Source organism: Mandrillus leucophaeus, unplaced genomic scaffold (assembly GCF_000951045.1).
Source record: "Mandrillus leucophaeus isolate KB7577 unplaced genomic scaffold, Mleu.le_1.0 Scaffold436, whole genome shotgun sequence".
Classification (NCBI taxonomy): Eukaryota; Metazoa; Chordata; class Mammalia; order Primates; family Cercopithecidae; genus Mandrillus; species Mandrillus leucophaeus.
In genome coordinates, this window is record NW_012104654.1 from 914,967 (window position 1) to 935,586 (window position 20,620).

Below are 20,620 nucleotides of genomic sequence, written 5' to 3' on the forward strand. Positions count from 1 at the left end.
TATTCAGGTCTACTCAATTGAATCAAAACAACTAGCTTAGGACTTGATACAGAAACTTCTGTTGGCATGTGAGAACATGTGAGAAGGCCATACTCAGGTCTTCTCTAATCTTGGAACCATGGTGTATTAGTCCGTTCTCATGCTGCTATAAGGACACACCCGAGACTGGGTAATTTATAAAGGAAAGAGGTTTAATGGACTCACAGTTCCACATGGCTGGGGAGGCCTCACAATCATGGTGGAATGTGAAGGAGGAGCAAAGGTATGTCTTACGTGGGGGCAGCAGGCAAGAGAGTGTGTGCAAGGGAACTGCCCTTTATAAAATCATCAGGTCTCCTGAGACTTATTCACTATCATGAGAACAGCTCAGGAAAGCTTGTCTCCCACCCCATGATCCAATCACCTCCCACCAGGTTCCTCCCATGACATATGGAGATTATGGAAACTACAATTCAAGATGAGTTTTGAGAGGGGACACAACCAAACCAATGTATTCCACCGCTGGCCCTTCCCAAATCTCATGTTGTCACATTTCAAAACCAATCATGCCTTCTCAACAGTCCCGCAAAGTCTTAACTCATTTCAGCATTAACTCAAAAGTCCACAGTCCAAAGTCTCATCTGAGACGAGGCAAGCCCCTTCCATCTATGAGCCTTTAAAATCAAAAGCAAGTCAGTTACTTCCTAGATACAATGGGGGTACAGGCATTGGGAAATACAACCATTCCAAATGGAAAAAAAAAATTGGCCAAAACAAAGGGGCCACAGGCCCCAAGCAGGTCCGAAATTCAATAGAGCAGTAATTAAATCTTAAAGCTCCAAAATAATCTCCCTTGACTCCATGTCTCACATCCAGGTCATGCTGATGCAAGAGGTGGGCTCCTACAACCTTGGACTGTTCTGTCCCTGTGCCTTTACAAGGTACAGCCCCACTCCTGGCTGCTTTCATGGGCTGCCATTGAGTGTCTGCAGTTTTTCCAGGTGCATGGTGCAAGCTGTCAGTGGATCTACCATTCTGGGGTCAGAGGATGGTGACCCTCTTCTCACAGCTCTACTAGGCAGTGCCCCAGTGGGGACTCTGTATGGGGTTCCAACCCCACATTTCCCTTCTGAACTGCCCTAGCAGTTCTTCATGAGGTTCTTCATGAGGGCTCTGCCCTTGCAGCACACTTCTGCCTGGACATCCAGGCATTTACATGCATCCTCTGAAATCTAAGAGGAGGTTCCCAAACCTCAGTTCTTGACTTCTGCGCACCTGCAGGCTCAATACCAAGTGGCAGCTGCCAAGGCTTTGGGCTTTCACCCTCTGAAGTCATGGCCTGAGCTGTACCTTGGCCCCTTTTAGCCATGGCTGAAGCAGCTAGGACACAGAGCACCAAGTTCCTATGCTGCACAGAACAGGGGGGCCCTGAATCTGGCCCATGATACCAATTTTTCCTCCTAGGCCTCCAGGCCTGTGATGGGAGGGGATGCTGTGAAGGTCTCTCACATGCCCTGGAGACATTTTCCCATTCTCTTGGTGATTAACAATTGGCTCCTGATTACTTATGCAAATTTCTGCAGCAGGCTTGAATTCCTCCTCGGAAAATCAGTTTTCCTTTTCTATTGCATTGTCAGGCTGCAAATTTTCCAAACCTTTATGCTCTGTCACCTCTTGAACACTTTACTCCCTAGAAATTTCTTCCTCCAGATACCCTAAATCATCTCTCTCAAGTTCAAAGTTCCACAGATCTCTAGGGCAGGGGCAAAATGCCTCCTGTCTCTTTGCTAAAGCATAACAAGAGTCACCTTTGCTTAAATTCTCAGCAAGTTCCTTATCTCCATCTGAGACCACCTCAGCCTGGACTTTATTGTCCATATCACTATCAGTATTTTGGTCAAAGCCATTCAATAAGTCTCTAGGAAGTTCCAAACTTTTCCACATTTTTCTTTCTTCTACTGGGCCCTCCAAACTGTTCCCAACCTCTGCCTTTCACCCAGTTCCAAAGTCATGTCCACATTTTCAGGTATCCTTATAGAAGGACCCTACTCTACTAGTACTAATATACTGTATTAGTCCATTTTCACAATGCTGTGAAGACATACAAGAGACTGGGTAATTCATAAAGGAAAGAGATTTAATTGACTTACAGTTCAGCAGGGCTGGGGAGGCCTCAGGAAACTACAATCATGGTGGAAGGGGAAACAAACAAGTCCTTCTTCACATGGCAGCAGCAAGGAGAAGTGCAGAGCGAAGGGGGTTGGGGGTAGCACCTTCTAAATCCATCAGACCTTGTGAGACTTATTCACTATCGTGAGAACAGCATGGGAAAAGCCCACACCCATGATTCAATTACCTCCCACAGGGTCCCTCCCATGACATGTGAGGATTACAGAATTCAACATGAGATTTGGGTAGAGACACAGTCAAACCATATCGCATGGATATCAGCAAAAGATATCACTGGGATCCATAAAGATGGAAGAAAATCTCACAAAATAAGCCTGACCTGAAATTTCTGGCATGATTGTGTGCCACATGAAAGCTAAGGCTGGTGGTCAATTGAAGGATGTACTGTTACACAATGTTTCTGAAGTGTTACTGGTGGGTTATTCAAGCTGTTAATTCTTAATAACTTATTTGAAAGTGCAATGTTAGATCCTAAGACTTGGTGAGAGAACAGATTGTAAAAGAAAGGGAAAGATGGGAGGTTTACTTTTCTGTTTCTTTTAGCAAAGATAACAGAGTTCAATGTGTCAGTGAAAGAAGCAGTTATCTTAATCAGAGGCATGCAAACAATCTTCCTGCTGATAGCCACAGTCCTCCCTTGCTGTTTCAGATCTATCAGTGGATGAGAGAGATCAGTGAGAAGTACAAGGAAGTGGTGACACAGCATTTCCTAGGAGTGACCTATGAGACCCACCCCATGTATTATTTGAAGGTGAGTGAGAAGGCTGAGAATTACCTTACCGGGAGAATTATCCAATCTGAGGATATGTGTTTACTATTCAGAGACTCTAATCAGAAGTGTGGAAAAGAGGCTATGCAGAATCACTTTGCTTTTTCCACCCCAAACTGGGCTCTTAAAGTTCAAAACTCGTAGATGTTCTTGCCTTAATCATCTGGGTGAAATCAAGTTCAGGAGTGAAGAGAATTTGGGAGAATTGAGTGGGACCATGGGGGTAGGGCTGAAAAACAGCAGGGCCCAGAAGTGGACAATGTCCACTCGTGCTTCAACCAGAGCCCGTTCACTTCTCATCTGTATTTTAAGTTGTTATTTTGTTTATATTTTTAAATTTTAAAACGTTCTTTTAAAAAAAGAAACATGTTTGAAAACCACAGATAACCTTCATTTTTAGCTTCTTCCTTTTATGGTTAAGGGAACAAAGATCCAGAGAAGTGAGGTGACTTGTGAAAGGCCACATAGCCAGATGTCAGTATAGCCAGGGGTATAACCAGGTCTCCAGCATCTCCTACCCCTTTTGCATGCAACATGACCAAAAGTATTTGGGACCAAAAAGCTATTTTTCCACAGGGCCAGGACCCTTGGGCTCCTGGTTCTAGACCAGTGATTTTTCAATTCGGGCTGCAAATTAAAATCACCTGGGAGCTGCCAATAATCCTTATGCCTAGATTCCACCTAAGTTGGTTAGAGATTTTGACCCAGTTGTTTCAGGATGGGACCGGGCGTACTTTGAACACTCTCTAGGTGATTCTAATGTGTAGCCAGAGTTGACAATCTCTGCACCAAACCAGTGGTTTTCAAAGGGCAGCACTTAAATCATCATCATCAGCAGCAGCAGCAGCAGCAGCACCACCACCACCACCACCACCTGAGGGCTTGTTACAAATGCACACTCTCAGGTCCCTGCAAAGGTTTACTAAATCAGAAACTCAGAGGTTGGAGCCCAACAATCTGTTTTAACAAGCCTTCCTCCAGGTGATTCTGATACACACTCAAGTTTCAGAACCACAGTGCATTTTTACACTTGATCATAGCCAAAAGGCTGAGAAGCGATAGCACAGTGCATTTCTAACAAGTTCCTAGGTGATGCTGATATCACTGGTCCTGGACCACTGTTTAAGAACCACTACTAAAGTAGTGCGACATTAAGAACCAGCGTTACTTAGTTCACTGCTCTCTTACTACTTAGTGTAGGTGTGTTAATTTACAAAGCACAGCCCTAAATTTGAGAGTTAACTACAACTCTTAAAAAATTATTGGCTCTGAAATAGAATTTACCCAGGGATTATGTGAGCAACTGGTTGACATATTAAGCATGGAGCACCTGCCTACCTGATTTTCCATAGGCCATCCAAGTCTATGCTAAAGCAGCCAAAAAGACATCTAAATATCCTCTGCCTGGGGCATATTATAAAGAAGAGAACATGCACATAATAAAGAGTTGATAAAGATAAACATGTAGTTAGCATACATGTACTCATAAAAAGGCTAATTATAAGAGAATTATAAGAGGGTGCGGTGGCTCACGCCTGTAATCCCAGCACTTTGGGAGGCCGAGGCGGGTGGATCACGAGGTCAGGAGATCAAGACCATCCTAGCTAACATGGTAAAACCTCATCTCTACTAAAAATACAAAAATTAGCTGGGCGTGGTAGCACGTGCCTGTAGTCCCAGCTACTTGGGAGGCTGAGGCAGGAGAAGCGCTTGAACCCGGGAGGTGGAGGTCACAGTGAGCCGAGATCACGCCACAGCATAATAGCCTGGGTGACAGAGCGAGACTCTGTCTCAAAAAAAAAAAAAAAAAAATTAAGGTAAGAGGTGGATTAGGAATTGTCCTGACAATTTGGAAAATAGATGAGGCTAAAAGGAGAAAATTCCTTGAATATGATAGATCCAGTCATGTATTTATTTAATTTTGTAAGTTTCTCATAGAGAGGAAGGGAGCCTTCATCACCCCAGCTCCCAGTGGTTTTCAACAAATAGCCATGGTCTAGGCTATTTACAAATCCAAAACAGACGTGACTGTTCTAAGCATGGGAGTGTTAACAGCCTCTTCACCAAAGAGAATCCACAGTTAGCAGATTAATTGCCACCCACCCACCCCTCTGAAAGAGGGGAATCTTCCTTAGAGTGAGGCTGCACTGATGTACGAGAATAGCAAATGGGGAGAAGGAAAGAAGATTGGGCTGGCAGGGAGTCAGGGAGTCTCTCAGGGGAAGGGGAATTTGTGTAATTGAATCCATTTGAAATTTCAAGAATTTTGAGTGGAGATTGGGATTCATTTTAAAGACCTATGATTCTTGAATATTACCTCTTGTGCACTTCACCACTCTAAGTGAACTCTAAGTGCAAAGGTTTTATAAAGTTTATCCATATTTAGCCTCTTAGCTTGTGGATTAGAGGTTATGCTTTTATCTATAGTTAGGGAATAATTTAAGGTATAGGCAAGATCATTTTGGGGGTGGGTACCATGGGGAGTCAGTGTATGGTCCTGAGAACAACTATCAAGGTAACTGGCAGGAGAACAAGAGTAGCAGAGGAAATAATCATATTGATGGCTGTCTCATTAGCATCCTTGCCTCCCTCTTGAAACGACAGAATGGATTTAAAACAGGGACCTCTAGGGGAATTAAAAATCTCATAACTTTGCACAGTGGCTTACAATAATCAGCAATTGTTTCATAATGGGGCATGGATGTCTTCTCCAGATCAGCCAACCATCTGGTAATCCCAAAAAGATCATTTGGATGGACTGTGGAATTCACGCCAGAGAATGGATTGCTCCTGCTTTTTGCCAATGGTTTGTCAAAGAAGTAAGTATCTTTAGCTTCCTCATACTGGTAAATCACCCCCATAAAATACCTGTCACTTCTTGGCTACTTACAAACCATGCTTCTTTCACATGTTAGTGATGCAACTCTTTACTGTGCTAATCCTTCACCTCAAGTGAAATAAAATTAATGAGTAACTTCACTGAAAACTGAATATTCTGATCTCTTTCCAGTGCATCCAAAATAATTTTTATTGGAGAGTAAACATATCTAAATGTAGAAGAACAAATGTCTATGGAGTCAGAGATGAGTTTGAATCCTGTCTGTGCCTCTTTCTAATAGTATTTGGCAAATTTTCTAGGTTTTGTTTTTGTTTTTGTATTTTTGAGACGGAGTTTTGCTCTTGTTGCCCAGGATGGAGTTTAATGGCCTATCTCAGCTCAATGCAACCTCTGCCTCTTGGGTTCAAGCGATTCTCCTGCCTTAGCCTCTTGAGTAGCTGGTATTACAGGCATGCACCACTATGCCCAGCTAATTTTATATTTTTAGTAGAGATGGGGTTTCTCCATGTTGGTCAGGCTGGTCTGGAACCCCTGATCTCAGGCGATCCACCCGCCCTGGCCTCCCAAAGTGCTGGGATTACAGGTGTGAGCCACCATGTCTGGCCAATTTTCTAGTTTTTCATCTGTAAAAACGAGTATGAAATAACTACTTCATGGGTCTGTAGTGTGGATTAAGAGATTTAGCATACAGAAAATACCCAGCATAGTGAATTTTTGTGTATTACTTATAATCCTCCCTTGAGGGAATAAGAAACCTTTAAAAGTAATACAGAATACTTTCTTGGTCAGTTTTCTCAGAAACCCAAACACAGAGAAACCCATCAAGAGTAGTTCTCAGAGTGTTGTCCCCAGATCAACAGTATCAATACCAACTGTAAACTTACTAGAAATGCAAAGTCTTGGGCTCCATTTCAAACCTAGTGAATTAGAAACATGCGGAGACAGGGATGGCGGGAGGTGAATGGGGTAAGGGAGAGCAGAGGCCAGCAATCTGTGTCTTAACAGGTCCCTCAGTGATTCTGATGTGTGATAAAATTTGGGAACAACTACCGTAATAAGACAACGGAGGAGGGCTTGGGGGCTGGAGGGTGGAGGTTTGATGTGCAGTGACCTCTTATAATCAAGTTGAAATTGGTAGGAAATTAAGAGAGAAAAGATCTCTTCTCAAAATAATTCTGAACATTTCTTTCTTAAATTTCCAGATTCTACAAAACTATAAAGACAACTCAAGGATACGCAAGCTCCTTAGGAACCTGGACTTCTATGTCCTTCCAGTTCTTAACATAGATGGTTATATCTACACTTGGACAACTGTGAGTACACCATGTTTGGTCTTGGGATGCATTCATGAACTAAAGCTCAATTCAGGTTAATTTTTCAGCATTAGCCATTCCAGCTCTAAAAATATTTTATACCTATGTAAAGAAAGGAACCCCATTTGGGATAAAAATCAGCTTAACATCTTTAATCAAACCATCTACACTAAGTTTAGGCCTGAGGAAGCCTAAGGCCTTTTTAGAGTTGAAGTCCATTACAGGTTTTTTCTTTGTTTCTTCCTCTCCTCTTCCATCTTCTTAATGTTTGTGGATTGCCTGCCACCCAATTAGGATTATATTGATAAAAATTCATGTACCAACTTGCATCCATGTCAAATCAATTCTAGAAGCATAAAGGGAATGAATAATGTATCAACACAAAACCAGCCTACATTTTTCAATGCACTCATTCACACAGGGGGGCAAACATCACATAAAGGCTTTTTATGCAGCAGACAACTGTCTCTTTAAAATGTCCCTGAAGTCTATCACTCCTCAAATAAGAGCCCCTATTTCTAGAGAGTATTCATTGCCTCCTCTTTTCCATTGCTCCCCTAAGGACTTCAGGGGCCCCTTTCTCTGGAATAGCCTTTCTGGCCTCGTGTGTGAATCGAGTCCTCCCTCTGTGCTTGTCTGATGACACTTGTCTTTATTCCCATCTCCATTCATCAGTCTTCAGCTTCCAGAAATGTGCAGAGACCATCTCTGACACACCTGGAACGGCCTTTTTCCATCTGTCAAGCTATTTCCCTTTCATCCCGTATCACTTGGACGTAAAAAATGACTCCAAAGCAAACGTTCCCTGAGTAAGCAGATCACGTCCACAGGCACTGCTAATCTGCTCATAAGGAAAAGGCCAAACTACTTCCTCCAATTTAATTGTTTACATGTATGTATACTTTTGGTTGTACAGATGTTCCTATTATTGGGGGCTGCTAGCCCATCTGTAAGACTAAAAATTACACACACAAGCTGCCTCATGTTAAAGGGAAGTTCTTCCAGATAATCCCAGGAAACATTTTTCATGTTCAAGGACCACCTATCATCACCAACACTGTGATTTATGAAACCTTAGAACAGCAACATCCCTATGTTCCTCTGCTACAGGATCGTCTTTGGAGGAAATCCCGTTCACCCCATAATAATGGCACATGTTTTGGGACGGATCTCAATCGAAATTTCAATGCATCTTGGTGCAGTAAGTACCTGCTTAGTAGATGAATTATGAACAAATATAAAGCTGAGAAGTAAGAAAAGAGATGAATTACTAAATGTATAATTTTTGAAAATAAACATCTAATATGGTGCAGCTTTCTGGGCTTCCTAATGAGTTTTATTCCCTCTAACAGGATAATATCATCTAGATAGTAAGAGCTATCAGCATTCCAGTACAGGACTCTCTTCAAGTGAGGCTGGCTAAACAAGAACAAAGTAGACCTAGACCAGTGTGGATATATTTCAAATCCATCCCTTTGTTTTTAAATATATGAATTATCATAAAGAAAAGAAAAATCAGAGACTTATCCTTGCAGATTATTTCATAGCAGAGGGTGGGCAGTAAACAAACCAAACATTTTTCTCTCCTTATGGCATTTTCATGTTTCCAAATCTCAATATGCCCAGTGAATTGGAAGCAAATAAAGAAGGAGGAATGGCTGAGAACATTGCCATTAACCAGATGGGAAGGGTTAAAATTGAGACTTGGCAGCTGTGTGGTCTTGAAAAAATTGCTTCATCTCTCTGCTTTAGTTTTCTTTTATGTAAAATGTGGGTCACAGTAACCCTACCTTATCAGTAGGTTGTTGTGGGGATTAAATGGGATGCTACTTAGGAAGTGTTGGGTACAGTACCTGGCAGATAAGAGGTGCTCAGCTGATCATTCTTATTATTATTAATGAGGATTACAGACCACTTATGTCCTTGCTAAATAGCTCTAATGAGACTCAAGCTAGTAAGACATGAAGGAGAGACTTAAATCAAAAAGACAACGTCAGAACCTTACCCAGGAACCCAAGAACTGCTTTCCAGGCATTTGTTTCAGGGCCCACCACAGGTTTAAGTAAAAGTATACTAAAATGCCATTTCATTTTGTAGCCCCTTTCCTGGGCCATGGAAGCATGGAGTTTGTTTCTAAATCCTAACGTTATCCCTTTCTGCCACTCTGAGTTCCTTCTAGAATGGTTATCCTTCAGTGACTATACAAGTTGACTAATCTAGCCAGGACTAACTCAACCAAGGGCAGGCGCTGATTCTACTCACAGATGCCCTGAGTATGGATGACTCCTTGCCATTGGTCATTTCCAAACTGAGATCATGCAGCCTTCTTTGTGGTTTCTTCCATATTCTAGGCATTGGCGCATCTAGAAACTGCCAAGATCAAACATTCTGTGGGACAGGGCCAGTGTCTGAACCAGAGACTAAAGCCGTTGCCAGCTTTGTAGAGAGCAAGAAGGACGATATTTTGTGCTTCCTGACCATGCACTCTTACGGGCAGTTAATTCTCACACCTTATGGCTACACCAAAAATAAATCAAGTAACCACCCAGAAATGGTGAGTCCACAGCATCAAGGCCTCCAGAAAAACCTCAGCAAGACCTCTGCCTTCCTTTTTCTGATTTCCATTTTCAAGATTTTGGCTCCAGTTGCCCTTTTGTTCTCTCTGCTTATCCCTATATTCTTTTTCCTGCTTTTGCACCTTGCCAGACGCCTGCTGGGAAGGCTTTGGGTTAAATGCTGCTTTACCTACGTTAATTAACTACCTGTTTCATAAAGTGTCAAGTTGGGAGACATCTTAGGTATTCATCTATAATATAAATGAGATGATTATGTTAATAATCTGCAGGAATGCACTTTCATTTCTGTAAATTCTCTTGAAGCTCCGTTCAGCAATTACAGCTTTTGAACCATGCTTTCAAGAACTTGCCAGCTGTTAGTGGAATATGGCATATCTAAAATAACATGGCTAAATAATATCTGCTCTCTTCTTTGCTAAACACAATGCTCTATTTTCTTCTAAACTCTTCCTTCAGTATTTGCTTAGGATTATTTGTAAGGGGAAGTGCCAGCAAAATGCAAGCTGGAGCTTGCATTTGGGAAACTGTTTTTGGTCTTATCCGGGTCCTTCTCTGAAGCTGTGTTTACCCAAGCACTGTTGGGCAGAATTACTGAGAAGGACTGGGCTCTTTGCCCTTTTGTGAACCAGAGGACAACAGACACAAATCAAAGAGAGGGTAAATTTAGAATTGCAAATTGCAATATTTGTTTTCCTTTTATTTTTTATTTTTTTTCCATTTTTAATTGTAGTAAAATAAACATAAAATTTACTATCTTAACCATTTTTGAAGTATACAGTTTGGTAGTGTTAAGTATATTCACATTGTTATGCAGCCAATCACCAGAACTTCTTCATCTTGCATAATTGAAACTATGCCCATTAAACAACTTTCCATTTCTTCCTATACGAGTCCCTGGCAACCATCACTCTACTGTCTGTTTCTATGAATCTGACTACTCTAGATACCTCATATAATAGAATCATGCAGTATTTGTCTTTTTATGACTGGCTTTCACTAAGCATATTATCCCAAGTTTCCCCATGTTGTAGGGTGTATCGTAATTTTCTTCCTTCGTAAAGCCAAATAACATTCCACTGTGTGTATACACTACATTTTGTTCATCGCATCCACTTATCTGCCAATGGACACACTTGGGTTGCTTCCACCTTTTGGCTATTGTGAACAATGCTGCTCTGAATATGCGTGTGTGAATCTCTCTTAAGACTCTGCTTTCAATTTTTGTGGATTCATATCCAAAATGTAATTGCTGGATCACATGGCAACGCTATTTTTAATTTTGGGGGGAACCACCATACTGTTTTTTATAGAGGCTGCTCCATTTGATATTCCCACCAACAGTACCTAAGGGTTTCTCCACATTCTTGCCAACACTTGTTATTTTCTGTTTATCTTTTTATTTTTTTAAAAAACATGCTCCTCTTTATATGCAAATGCTGAGAAGGAGTGGGGCTAAGCTTGCTCTGTTCTTAATATCACAGAGGCCTGATGACCTCTTGGTTAGGTTACACCTCTTGCACATCTCCCTCTGGAGCACAACGCAGAAGACACAAGGCCTGAACACTAAAAGAAAAACTACTATAGACCTATGTTGGAGGGAGCCCTTCTCCCAACACTCAAAAATATCCAACAATACTCAAGTACCTTTCTTGCAATTATTCTTTCTTTTCTTGGTCCAGGAACACTTGTACTGCATGATCATTTTGTAACACGTGGAAATAACTAACATCTGCCTAGATCTTTACAATTTACAGAGAGATTTATAGCTATTATCTCCTTTGACCCTCATGATAATATATTACATTCACTTTGGAGTATAGAAATTGAAACTCTGAATTAACTTTATCTTCAGAACTCTATAAATAGAAAGTGGTGGGGCCCAGGCTGGAACTCATGTCTTTAGACTCCAGAGGACACATTCATCATCCCACTACCTCACACTGCCTCTCTCTACTCAGAAAGGGTGTGCAACTTCTAGGAGTCTATCAGCTAGATTCCCAGTCAACTATACGCTATTTCCTTCTCATTTGTGAGAACTGGAAGTTCTATTTCTTCAATAAAGAAATATACAGAAGCAGATATTTCAGTCAAGAAGCCCAGAATGCTCCCTTTTTCCCAGTTTTGGGGATATTTGTTGTAGATTCCTACCTTCTGCTTAAAGGGGTCTGTGACAAACACAAATGAATCTCCAAAGACAGGTAATTAGAGATGTTTGATGGAAAGGGGTCTTCCACCAACAGAAAAAGGAGGCTAGTATATTCCAGTATGTTTCTTGGGTACTTCATTCTCTAATTGGTTCAGGAAAACAGATACTATGTGACCATTTTGCAAGTTTGTATTCAAAGGTTGGAGGGTCTCCTACTGCTGATTGACTGTCTGGTTAGAGCCCTGTGCTGTGGCCAGAGGCTAGAAGGAGCAAGACAGCAGGAGGGACCTGAGGCAATGGCACCACCACTGCTGGACAGTAACTCTAAGAAGGGAATAACTAGCAACTTCATAGCACTATATACAGAAAACAGTAAATCAAATTGAGAAAGATGGCTTCAATTCTGTGTCTCTTACAGTCTCAGGTGCTGAAGAGTTCACATAAACAGTCATCTCCAAGCCTTTTCAATAAAAAGACTGTGAATATTTTACTACCACATGTCTACCTTATTGAAGCTACTTAGCAGTGTTTTTAGGTTCTTGGGGGCAAGTTTTGATAGAGTGCACAAAGACACAGAATCAAGCCAACTGCTCCAAGGAGATTTCCATTTCTAGTACTATTTACAAGCAACAGAGACTAGTAATTAATCTTTATTATTTACAAAACCAAAAGTTTATAGAAATCATGGTAAATATTATACTACGTGATAGACAGCTTGGCAATCACTATGTAGGAGAAACATAACTATATATAGACTCTTTCTAAACTGCTCTGGAAATTAGAAGAGCTATAAGAATTCTAATGTTTTACATGCTTACATTCTTTCCATTTGAATTCTCTTCGGATCAGCCTCTGTACTCCATCCCAAGCTCTGTTGCCGCCACCCCTACTAGGCCAGGGCTTTATTCAACCATTCTGTGGGCCTGCCTCTGAATATATGCTTACAGGAAATTCTCTGGGCCCAGAGAAGGAGTTGTTAAGCAGGCCAGAGGTTTTTAGAAATGTGTATTATGTACTATTGGCAAATGAGTTTTTATTATTTTTATTAGGAAGTACCTGTAAGCTGAGAAAAAAAGGGCAGCAAAGAAATTGGCTCTATCATAGCCTTGCAATGTAGTGTCAGGAGAGAGAAGTACAATCAGGAGTTCCACCTCCAGAGACAGAAGTTGAATTCAGAAGTCTAGGGGATTTCCATTTTATCTTCTCAGAAGGGCCCAAATAGCTAAGCTGAGGATCACAACTGAATGCCTCTCATATCTATCTCTTACTCCTCTCCGCTTCTCCATAGTAATTCCTCATGGAATTATTAAAATAGAACTCAAAAGTTATTTTATCAACAAAGAAGGGTAAACTGGAAAGACTATTTCCTACCCCACAGCCAGGATTTGAGGAAAGGGAATGATGTCAGATAAAATAAATGATGGCTGGCAATGAGAAAAAAAAATTTGTTGTCAAGGGTGAGCTGCAGGAAAGAGAAAAAAAAAGCAAGGAACCATTTGGTTGGCAAGTATAGTCTGGGTCTGATGCATATATCTCAAATGAAAGGTAAGGCCTCACATGGACCAGTTAGCATGGTGTTCCATTAAAACACACACACACACACACACACACACACACACACACACACACCCCACATGGGAATTAAAAATAATTAAAAGCAATTCGTATCTCTGCTAGAGACCCTTAAAGAACTTCAGAAGGGAATGTGGTTGGTAAATCACAATGCTTTTCCCAGGCCCCTTCTCTCAACTTCATTACATGCAGCAGCTACCCTGAATCCTGCCCACCCCTCACTCTCATTTCCTTACCAGAATTTCTCTCTCCAGCAGACCGTTCTTGGACCTCCTCCCAGTGTAAATGATTAAACCAGCTTTTTTGGCCTCTCCTATCCATTATCTCAATTCTGGATAACACAAACCCAGGAACTGAGGCAGACTCAGAATCCCTTTTTAGGAAGTGAGGGAGAAGGTGAATGGCCAAAATGGCATTCTTAGTGAGTGGAGAGAGAGCAAGTGACTTGCAAGTATGTCTGACAGAGTGTTTTTTCTCTGATCTTAGTCATACATAGAAAGCCCCAAGTGCCTAAGAACACTGCCCACAACCCCCCAGTATGATCCCCCCAACATCCTTATTGCCTTTTTGCCAACAGAAATATTGTTCCTTTTGAATTTCGCTGGGCCAGTTTCCTCTCTAGACAAGCACTACTCTGCAACATCTCAGGATTCAGCTGGACGATACAGAGCTGGGAGAAAGAGAATCTAAAATGAGGCCTGTCCCTAGTCAGGTATCCAGGGAGCTGGTGCACCTGGAGTGCAGTCAGTCAGCCCTGAGGGGTAAAGCTATGGTGGATCACAGTACAGGCAGGGAGGAAGACTATCACGGGAAGCAGTGGGATACTCCATCTGACGGGTAGAACACACATGTCTAGGCTAGGGAATACCTAGAGGGTCTGTCGGCAAACCTAGAAGAGATGCATCAGAAGGTCAATGAGCCCAGCCAGTAGACTTGGGCCTCACTAACGTGACTCTGATCTCAGGAAAGGGGCTGCAGAGGTGAAGTGGTGGTAGGTGTGGGGACAGGTATGACTTCCAGCTCTGAAATGCTATGAGAGATAAACACTATAAGGAAAACGAAGAGGGGAGTCAGAGAGAGATATGAAGAAAGGGCTATGGGGGTTCAAAGTGGGAAGAGATAGAATCCAGTTGTAGGGATCAGGTAAGGCCTCTTGGAGAAGTTGGCATTTGAAAAAGTCCTTTGAGGCTGGGCAGAATTTCAATAGCAGAGATAAGAGGTAGGGATTCCATGTGGAGGAAACATCCTGAGGAAAGATAGAGGCTGAGGAATATGGGGCAAGGCTGAGGAATGGTAGGAAAACGAGTTTTTGACTATCATCTGGGGGGATGACAAAATGTGGTTTGGGGAAGGTGGGGTAGAGTCATATTGGAGAGGATCTCAAAAACTAGGCTGAGAAGTTTGTACTTAATTCAGTGAGCAACCAGGAGCTCTTGAAGACTCTTCCACAGGATCCTGATCATAGCTGTATGCTACAAAATTTCATCTGGAAGCCAGGTGGGAGAACTTGAAAGAAGGATTGGTGAGAGGAATGGAAATCTATTAGAAGATGCCACAGACAGCCAGGCGCGGTGGCTCACGCCTGTAATCCCAGCACTTTGGGAGGCCGAGGCTGGTGGATCATGAGGTCAGGAGTTCAAGACTAGCCTGGACAAGATGGTGAAACTCTGTCTCTACTAAAAAACCACAAAAATTAGCTGGGTGCGGTGGCAAGTACTTGTAATCCCGGCTACTTGGGAGGCTGAGGCAGGAGAATCGCTTGAACCCGGGTGGCGGAGGTTGCGGTGAGCCAAGATTGTGCCACTGTACTCCAGCCTGGGCAACAGAATGAGACTCCATCTCAAAAAAAAAAAAAAAAGGATGCCACAGACCATTTCAGAGGTAGAGTCTGACATAGAATGATGACACTGGAAATGCAACTTGGCAACTGTTTTAGAGATGGAATATCAGAGATGCCTGCAGAATTCTACATGTGTGTTTGGTAGAGCATGCAAGCCCAGAAATATGAAAGTCAGAGCAGCCTTATTAGTGGGATAGATGGTGAAAATGGATTTGAGCGTGTTGAATCTGAGGTACCAGCAGGCTACCTAGATGTAGACGTCCAATGGGAAGTTGGAAAGGTGGCCTAAAACTCTGGAGATGAATCTGGACAAAACACCAAACGCTTGGATTGTTGGATTTATTTTAAACACCAGATATCTGTCTCTGCATTTCCCACCTACAGATTCAAGTTGGACAGAAGGCAGCAAATGCATTGAAAGCAAAGTATGGAACCAATTATAGAGTTGGATCGAGTGCAGATATTTTATGTAAGTATCTTTTTTTGCCTCTTCAATAGTATCTAAGGCACAAAAGAAGTCAGTGGACTTTGGGTGGCGAGATAGGCGGGAGAGGAACAGAAGAGTTCCTGGGATCAACAGGGAGTTGTACAAATCAAAATGACCAAGGATAAAAGGGAGTCTGTACAAATCCAGAATTATACTCTCTAGGGATAAGGTATGAACTAAAAGAAAAAGAATTAATGCGCTGGCTCAGACCAGAACTTCCCCTGGCTTCAGTTGAAAAGAGCTGGCAAGCTAGAAGGCACAGGAGTTAACAGGAAGGACATTGTCCACTGACCTTTGGTCAGTCAATTCAGTTCCCAGAGGACCCATCAAGCTAAGAAAGCCCTGGAGAAAAATATCTAAAGACAAGAATTTAGTTGAAAGGAGAGCGCGCTGTTTCTCCCAACCCCAACCTCCACCTTCTCCACCCTCCATAAGCCCCCCTCTAAATACTTGTATAATATTTTTCTTGTGGGTCATTTTGTTTCTGTTCCTTTCTTTATATGACTCAGTTCACTCTTGCCAGGCAATATTAGGTTGCCAAGTCAGTGACTCAGCTGAGAAACTTTAGCCAAACCTCCCCATGTGCTAGACACAGTGTCAGGTATGATGGGGGACAGAGACACTAAATAAGATGTGGTTCCCGCCCTGCAGAGGCTTACAACCAAGGAGAAAGAGAAGACAGCTATTCCTGAGACCCTGATCTAAAACAGCTTCTTTATTTTACTAAGTGAACCTTTAGTTCCTGAAAAGGCTATAGGAATCTGTTCTTTCAAAGTGCGACTTCTACCTCTGCCTTCATGTTTTCACCTGTAGATGCCTCATCAGGGTCTTCAAGAGACTGGGCCCGAGACATTGGGATTCCCTTCTCATATACGTTTGAGCTGAGGGACAGTGGAACATACGGGTTTGTTCTGCCAGAAGCTCAGATCCAGCCCACTTGTGAGGAGACCATGGAGGCTGTGCTGTCGGTCCTGGATGATGTGTATGCAAAACATTGGGACTCGGACAGTGCTGGAAGGGTGACATCTGCCACGGTGCTGCTGGGTCTGCTGGTGTCCTGCATGTCTCTTCTCTAAGTGCATCCCGCCCAGGCCTGCTCAACCCCAGTGGCTTGGGTATGGCTGGAGGAACAGTGTGCTGTGGTTGTAGAGAAACCAAATCATTTAACTAAAAATACTTCCTATTTCAATAAGGAAAAATCATGTCTGCGTTTTAATATTTGTTTTTCTGTGAGTTGAGCTTTATTCCTTTATACAAGGAATTAGTTAGGTATTAGTTAGTACAATAATGCTACAAACCAAACCTCTCTAAAACCAAGTGGTGCAAATCTACAGGTCATGATGCAGTGATCTTGGTTGTGCTTGCTTAGGCATCCGTGGTCAGTTTCAGGGCAGCTGGTAGATCTCGGATGAACTCACTCTGGGGGTTGGCTACTGTAGGCTAGTATAGGATAGCCTCAGCTGCAATGAGGAATGGGGTCTCTGCTCCCTGTATCTTCTCCTCCAGCACATTGGTACCATGCACTCATGGCCATGGTGAAGGAGCAAAAGCAGCAGGAGAGCAAGTCTCAATGTGCAGGCACTTTTCAAACCTCTGCTTGCATCCTATTTGCTAACATCCCATTTGCCAGAGGAAGTCACATGGCTGAGCCCTGCATCAAGGGGTGGAACAGAGCAGAAGGTGGTGAGTGAAGAATTGGGGCCATCAGTGAAATGACTCTATCTGGTGTTTATATCGCACCCTTGACCTTCACTGGCTTAGCTTCAGAGTCGGTAGCTCAGCTACAATTCGAGGCAACTCAACTAGATGGCTATTATCCTATTCAGCTTTAAATGCAGAGAAACCTGTGAGTTCCAGTGGAACCCCACTGCTCTTGAAATCTAATTAAAAGTCACATGATGAGATTCTGATAGGGCCATTTGTGTTCTACTAATTTTTGTGATTTATGATCTTAACATTCACTAAGGAAAATGAAGTAGGAATAGGTCTTCTACCCTGGTGTCTGGGAATTTTTTCTTATCTGTATTCTTCAAAAATTTTGCTTCTGCTTTTGAACCAGGTTCTTGCTTTCTTAATTTTGTGTTAATGAGTTAGTAGCAGCATTCAGAGGATAAGTTATACAATCTCTCTTGATGACTGTTGTTGGTTTTATTTACTTATTTATTCATTAAAAAATTTAAGGATCTACTAGGTGCATTTTGATAGGTTCTGGGATTACAATGGTGAATAAGATAGACGTGGTGCCTGTCTATTTGAAATTTATATTCCAATGGGTGAGATCAGGAGTAGCAGCCATAAATAATTGGAATGGACATGTTATTTCATACCAGGTGAATCCCAGCTCTAGGGGAATACAATAAGCAAGAACACAAATAAATAAACTAAATATTGCAGTTTGTGACACATACTATGAAAGAAATGAAAAGTCAATAGAGAGGAGAGGAAGGCCCACATTGTACGTGTACAGATATCTAGGCATTTAATTGTGCTATCTCATCTATTAAATTGTAAGTGCTGTTAAAGTAGCAGCCATGACTGTCATTTCCTATGTATCTCTATGTGACACCTTGAAATGGTGCTAAGCAGTTGTCAGGCTTCGAATAAATGTAGTTGTGACCAGCTGACAGGGCATCCTTGGGTGTTCAGTCACCCATTGCCAAATATCCTTGTTGGTCACAGTCACAATACACTTCTTGGTTGTAACCCTTTTATTGCCTTTCTTTGTAGTCTTTATTTCTTCATGTTTTGCTAGTGTGTGGCTGATAAGGGTCAGAAAGGAAAATGTCAGAGGCAATAGGGTTTAATGAATCAGAGAACAGCTATTTACATAAAAATGCCAACTCCACAACTGTGGCATTGTCAGGATGAAATGGTTTGGTTTCATCAACGGTCAGCCTAGAAAGGAAGAAAACTAGTGTGACCACCCAATGCTATATTCAAGAAGAAAGCAGGGGATCTGTGCTTACAGACACTGGTTATCAGTGTTCATCTAGCCTGGGTTTTAGACTCCAAGGCTATTTTAAAAATAACTCGAACCTCTGAGTACTACGGGAGCTCTGATCTACAAAGTTTAATTTATGTCTAGAGATGAAGCTCATGGGCAAATAAAGTCAGAAGAGAATAGAGAGAAACTCAGTTAATCGATCAGCTTGCCTGAAACTTCCCACATGGATTTTTCCAGTTTCCAGGATGCGATCGTAGTTTCCTTGAGGGGACTTCACCTGTCTCTGGGGGAATAAGGTACTGGGAAACATGACACATTTTTTACTGCTTCTGGAAGTTTTTTATTTCCTGTGAAAGGATCCTAAGAACAGGGATAGAAAGATGGTGAATGACCACACTGATCTTTCTAAGAATGTTTTCAACTTCGTGGTGGAAAATGATATTTGTTTGGGAAAACTTCACAGCTGATGCTACTAATGCAATCTCGAGAGTATCCTGGTTGTAGTTTGGTTGGGTCTGGGATTTGATTTTATCATACTTTAAAGCTAAGAAGTTAGCTTGTTAATACTTCATGTATGTTAGTAGAAGACTTGAAACTCCCAGTCAGAGTCAAAGGACACTATTTCCCAAAGCACATGAAGCAGCATGAGCATCAGCATATTTACAGGGATTCCTCCTTCTCCCAAGCTCCAAGAGGATGATGCAAAGAGCCCAGATGCCACGTGCACATGCAGCGAGTTGTGCAACCGAGAGAAACAGTAAGCTTTGGAATTCACTGCTTTTACAGCAAGCAGTAAGAAGCCTGATCTTATCCCAGAGGAAGACATGTCCCCATCACTCAAGGTTGCTTGCTTACTGCAAATAAAACTGAGAAATGGCCCAGGTAAAAGTGGTCAGGGCCTTGCATCCTTGGCCCAGCCAGGAAGATGTGCAGGAGAAAAAGAGGCTCTAAAGGACTGTCTCCTACTAAGTTTTATGTGTCAGGTTGAATCCTATGAAATTGCTGCTTTTGTGGGTCAACAAAGTTCAAGTATTGGTGATTTTTACGTGGTTCAATTTAAGTTTATCTCAGTACTAATCAAAGTACTTTTATAATGCCTCCCCTTTTATTTTTAGGAAGTTTGACTATTCTGCCTTTTCCATTACTATTTCTGTCTTTCCACCAAACTCTATCAGTGCTTTTTCCATAACTATTCCTACAAAGGATCTAGATCTTCTTGACTTACAGGTGAATTTAGAGTTTAAAATGATGCAAAATAATAAATGCAGATGATATACAAGCTTCTAGCTGTAGGGTTTTTTTTTTTACAGCACTATCAAGGTGAGTTATATTTTTATTTTCACTATGTATGACAAAGCTCCTATTTCTCTTCCTTATGCAGTTTATCAGTCTCCTGATGTTATTAAAAATATATTCTTTATATCACCCCAGTATTATTCATATCTTATGTATGTAATTTGAATCTGGTATAAATTTATTATGGCACTAAGAGAAGCCCACTGCTCAAGAACATAAAATTGCAGTACTAAATACAGAGTTTTTTAAAAACTAAAATTAATAATTATTTATTTTATGATGTGCAAAAATTGAAATATTTTATGTGTATTATCTTGTGTGAAGATGTTACCAGAAACGGGTCCCAATCCAGAATCCAAGAGAGGGTTCCTGATCTCATGCAAGAAAGAATTTAGGGCAAGTCCACTGAGTAAAGTGAAAGCCAGTTTATCAAGAAGGTGAAGGAACAAAAGAATGGCTACTCCATAGACAGAGGAGCCCCAAAGGCTGCTGGTTGCCCATTTTTGTGGTTATTTCTTGATGACATGCTAAACACGGGGTGGATTATTCGTGCCTCCCCTTTTTAGACCATATAGGGTAACTTCCTGATGTTGCTATGGCATTTGTAAACTGTCATGGCGCTGGTGGGAGGATAGCAGTGAGGACGACCAGCGGTCACTCTCATCGCCA

At 41.8% G+C, this 20,620-nt stretch overlaps 1 protein-coding gene across 1 annotated transcript in view; it reads left to right on the forward strand.

Annotated features, from left to right (window-relative positions):
- CPO (carboxypeptidase O) overlaps nucleotides 1-16,825 on the forward strand; it is a 30,039-nt gene extending 13,214 nt beyond the window's left edge. Inside the window, exons 3-9 of the mRNA XM_011993883.1 lie at nucleotides 2,819-2,920; nucleotides 5,653-5,757; nucleotides 6,980-7,090; nucleotides 8,201-8,291; nucleotides 9,442-9,644; nucleotides 15,609-15,693; nucleotides 16,525-16,825. Of these exons, the coding sequence (XP_011849273.1) occupies nucleotides 2,819-2,920; nucleotides 5,653-5,757; nucleotides 6,980-7,090; nucleotides 8,201-8,291; nucleotides 9,442-9,644; nucleotides 15,609-15,693; nucleotides 16,525-16,787 (960 nt within the window). The 3' untranslated portion in view covers nucleotides 16,788-16,825. The remainder of the gene's footprint in view (nucleotides 1-2,818; nucleotides 2,921-5,652; nucleotides 5,758-6,979; nucleotides 7,091-8,200; nucleotides 8,292-9,441; nucleotides 9,645-15,608; nucleotides 15,694-16,524) is intronic.
- The last annotated feature ends 3,795 nt before the right edge of the window (nucleotides 16,826-20,620 follow it).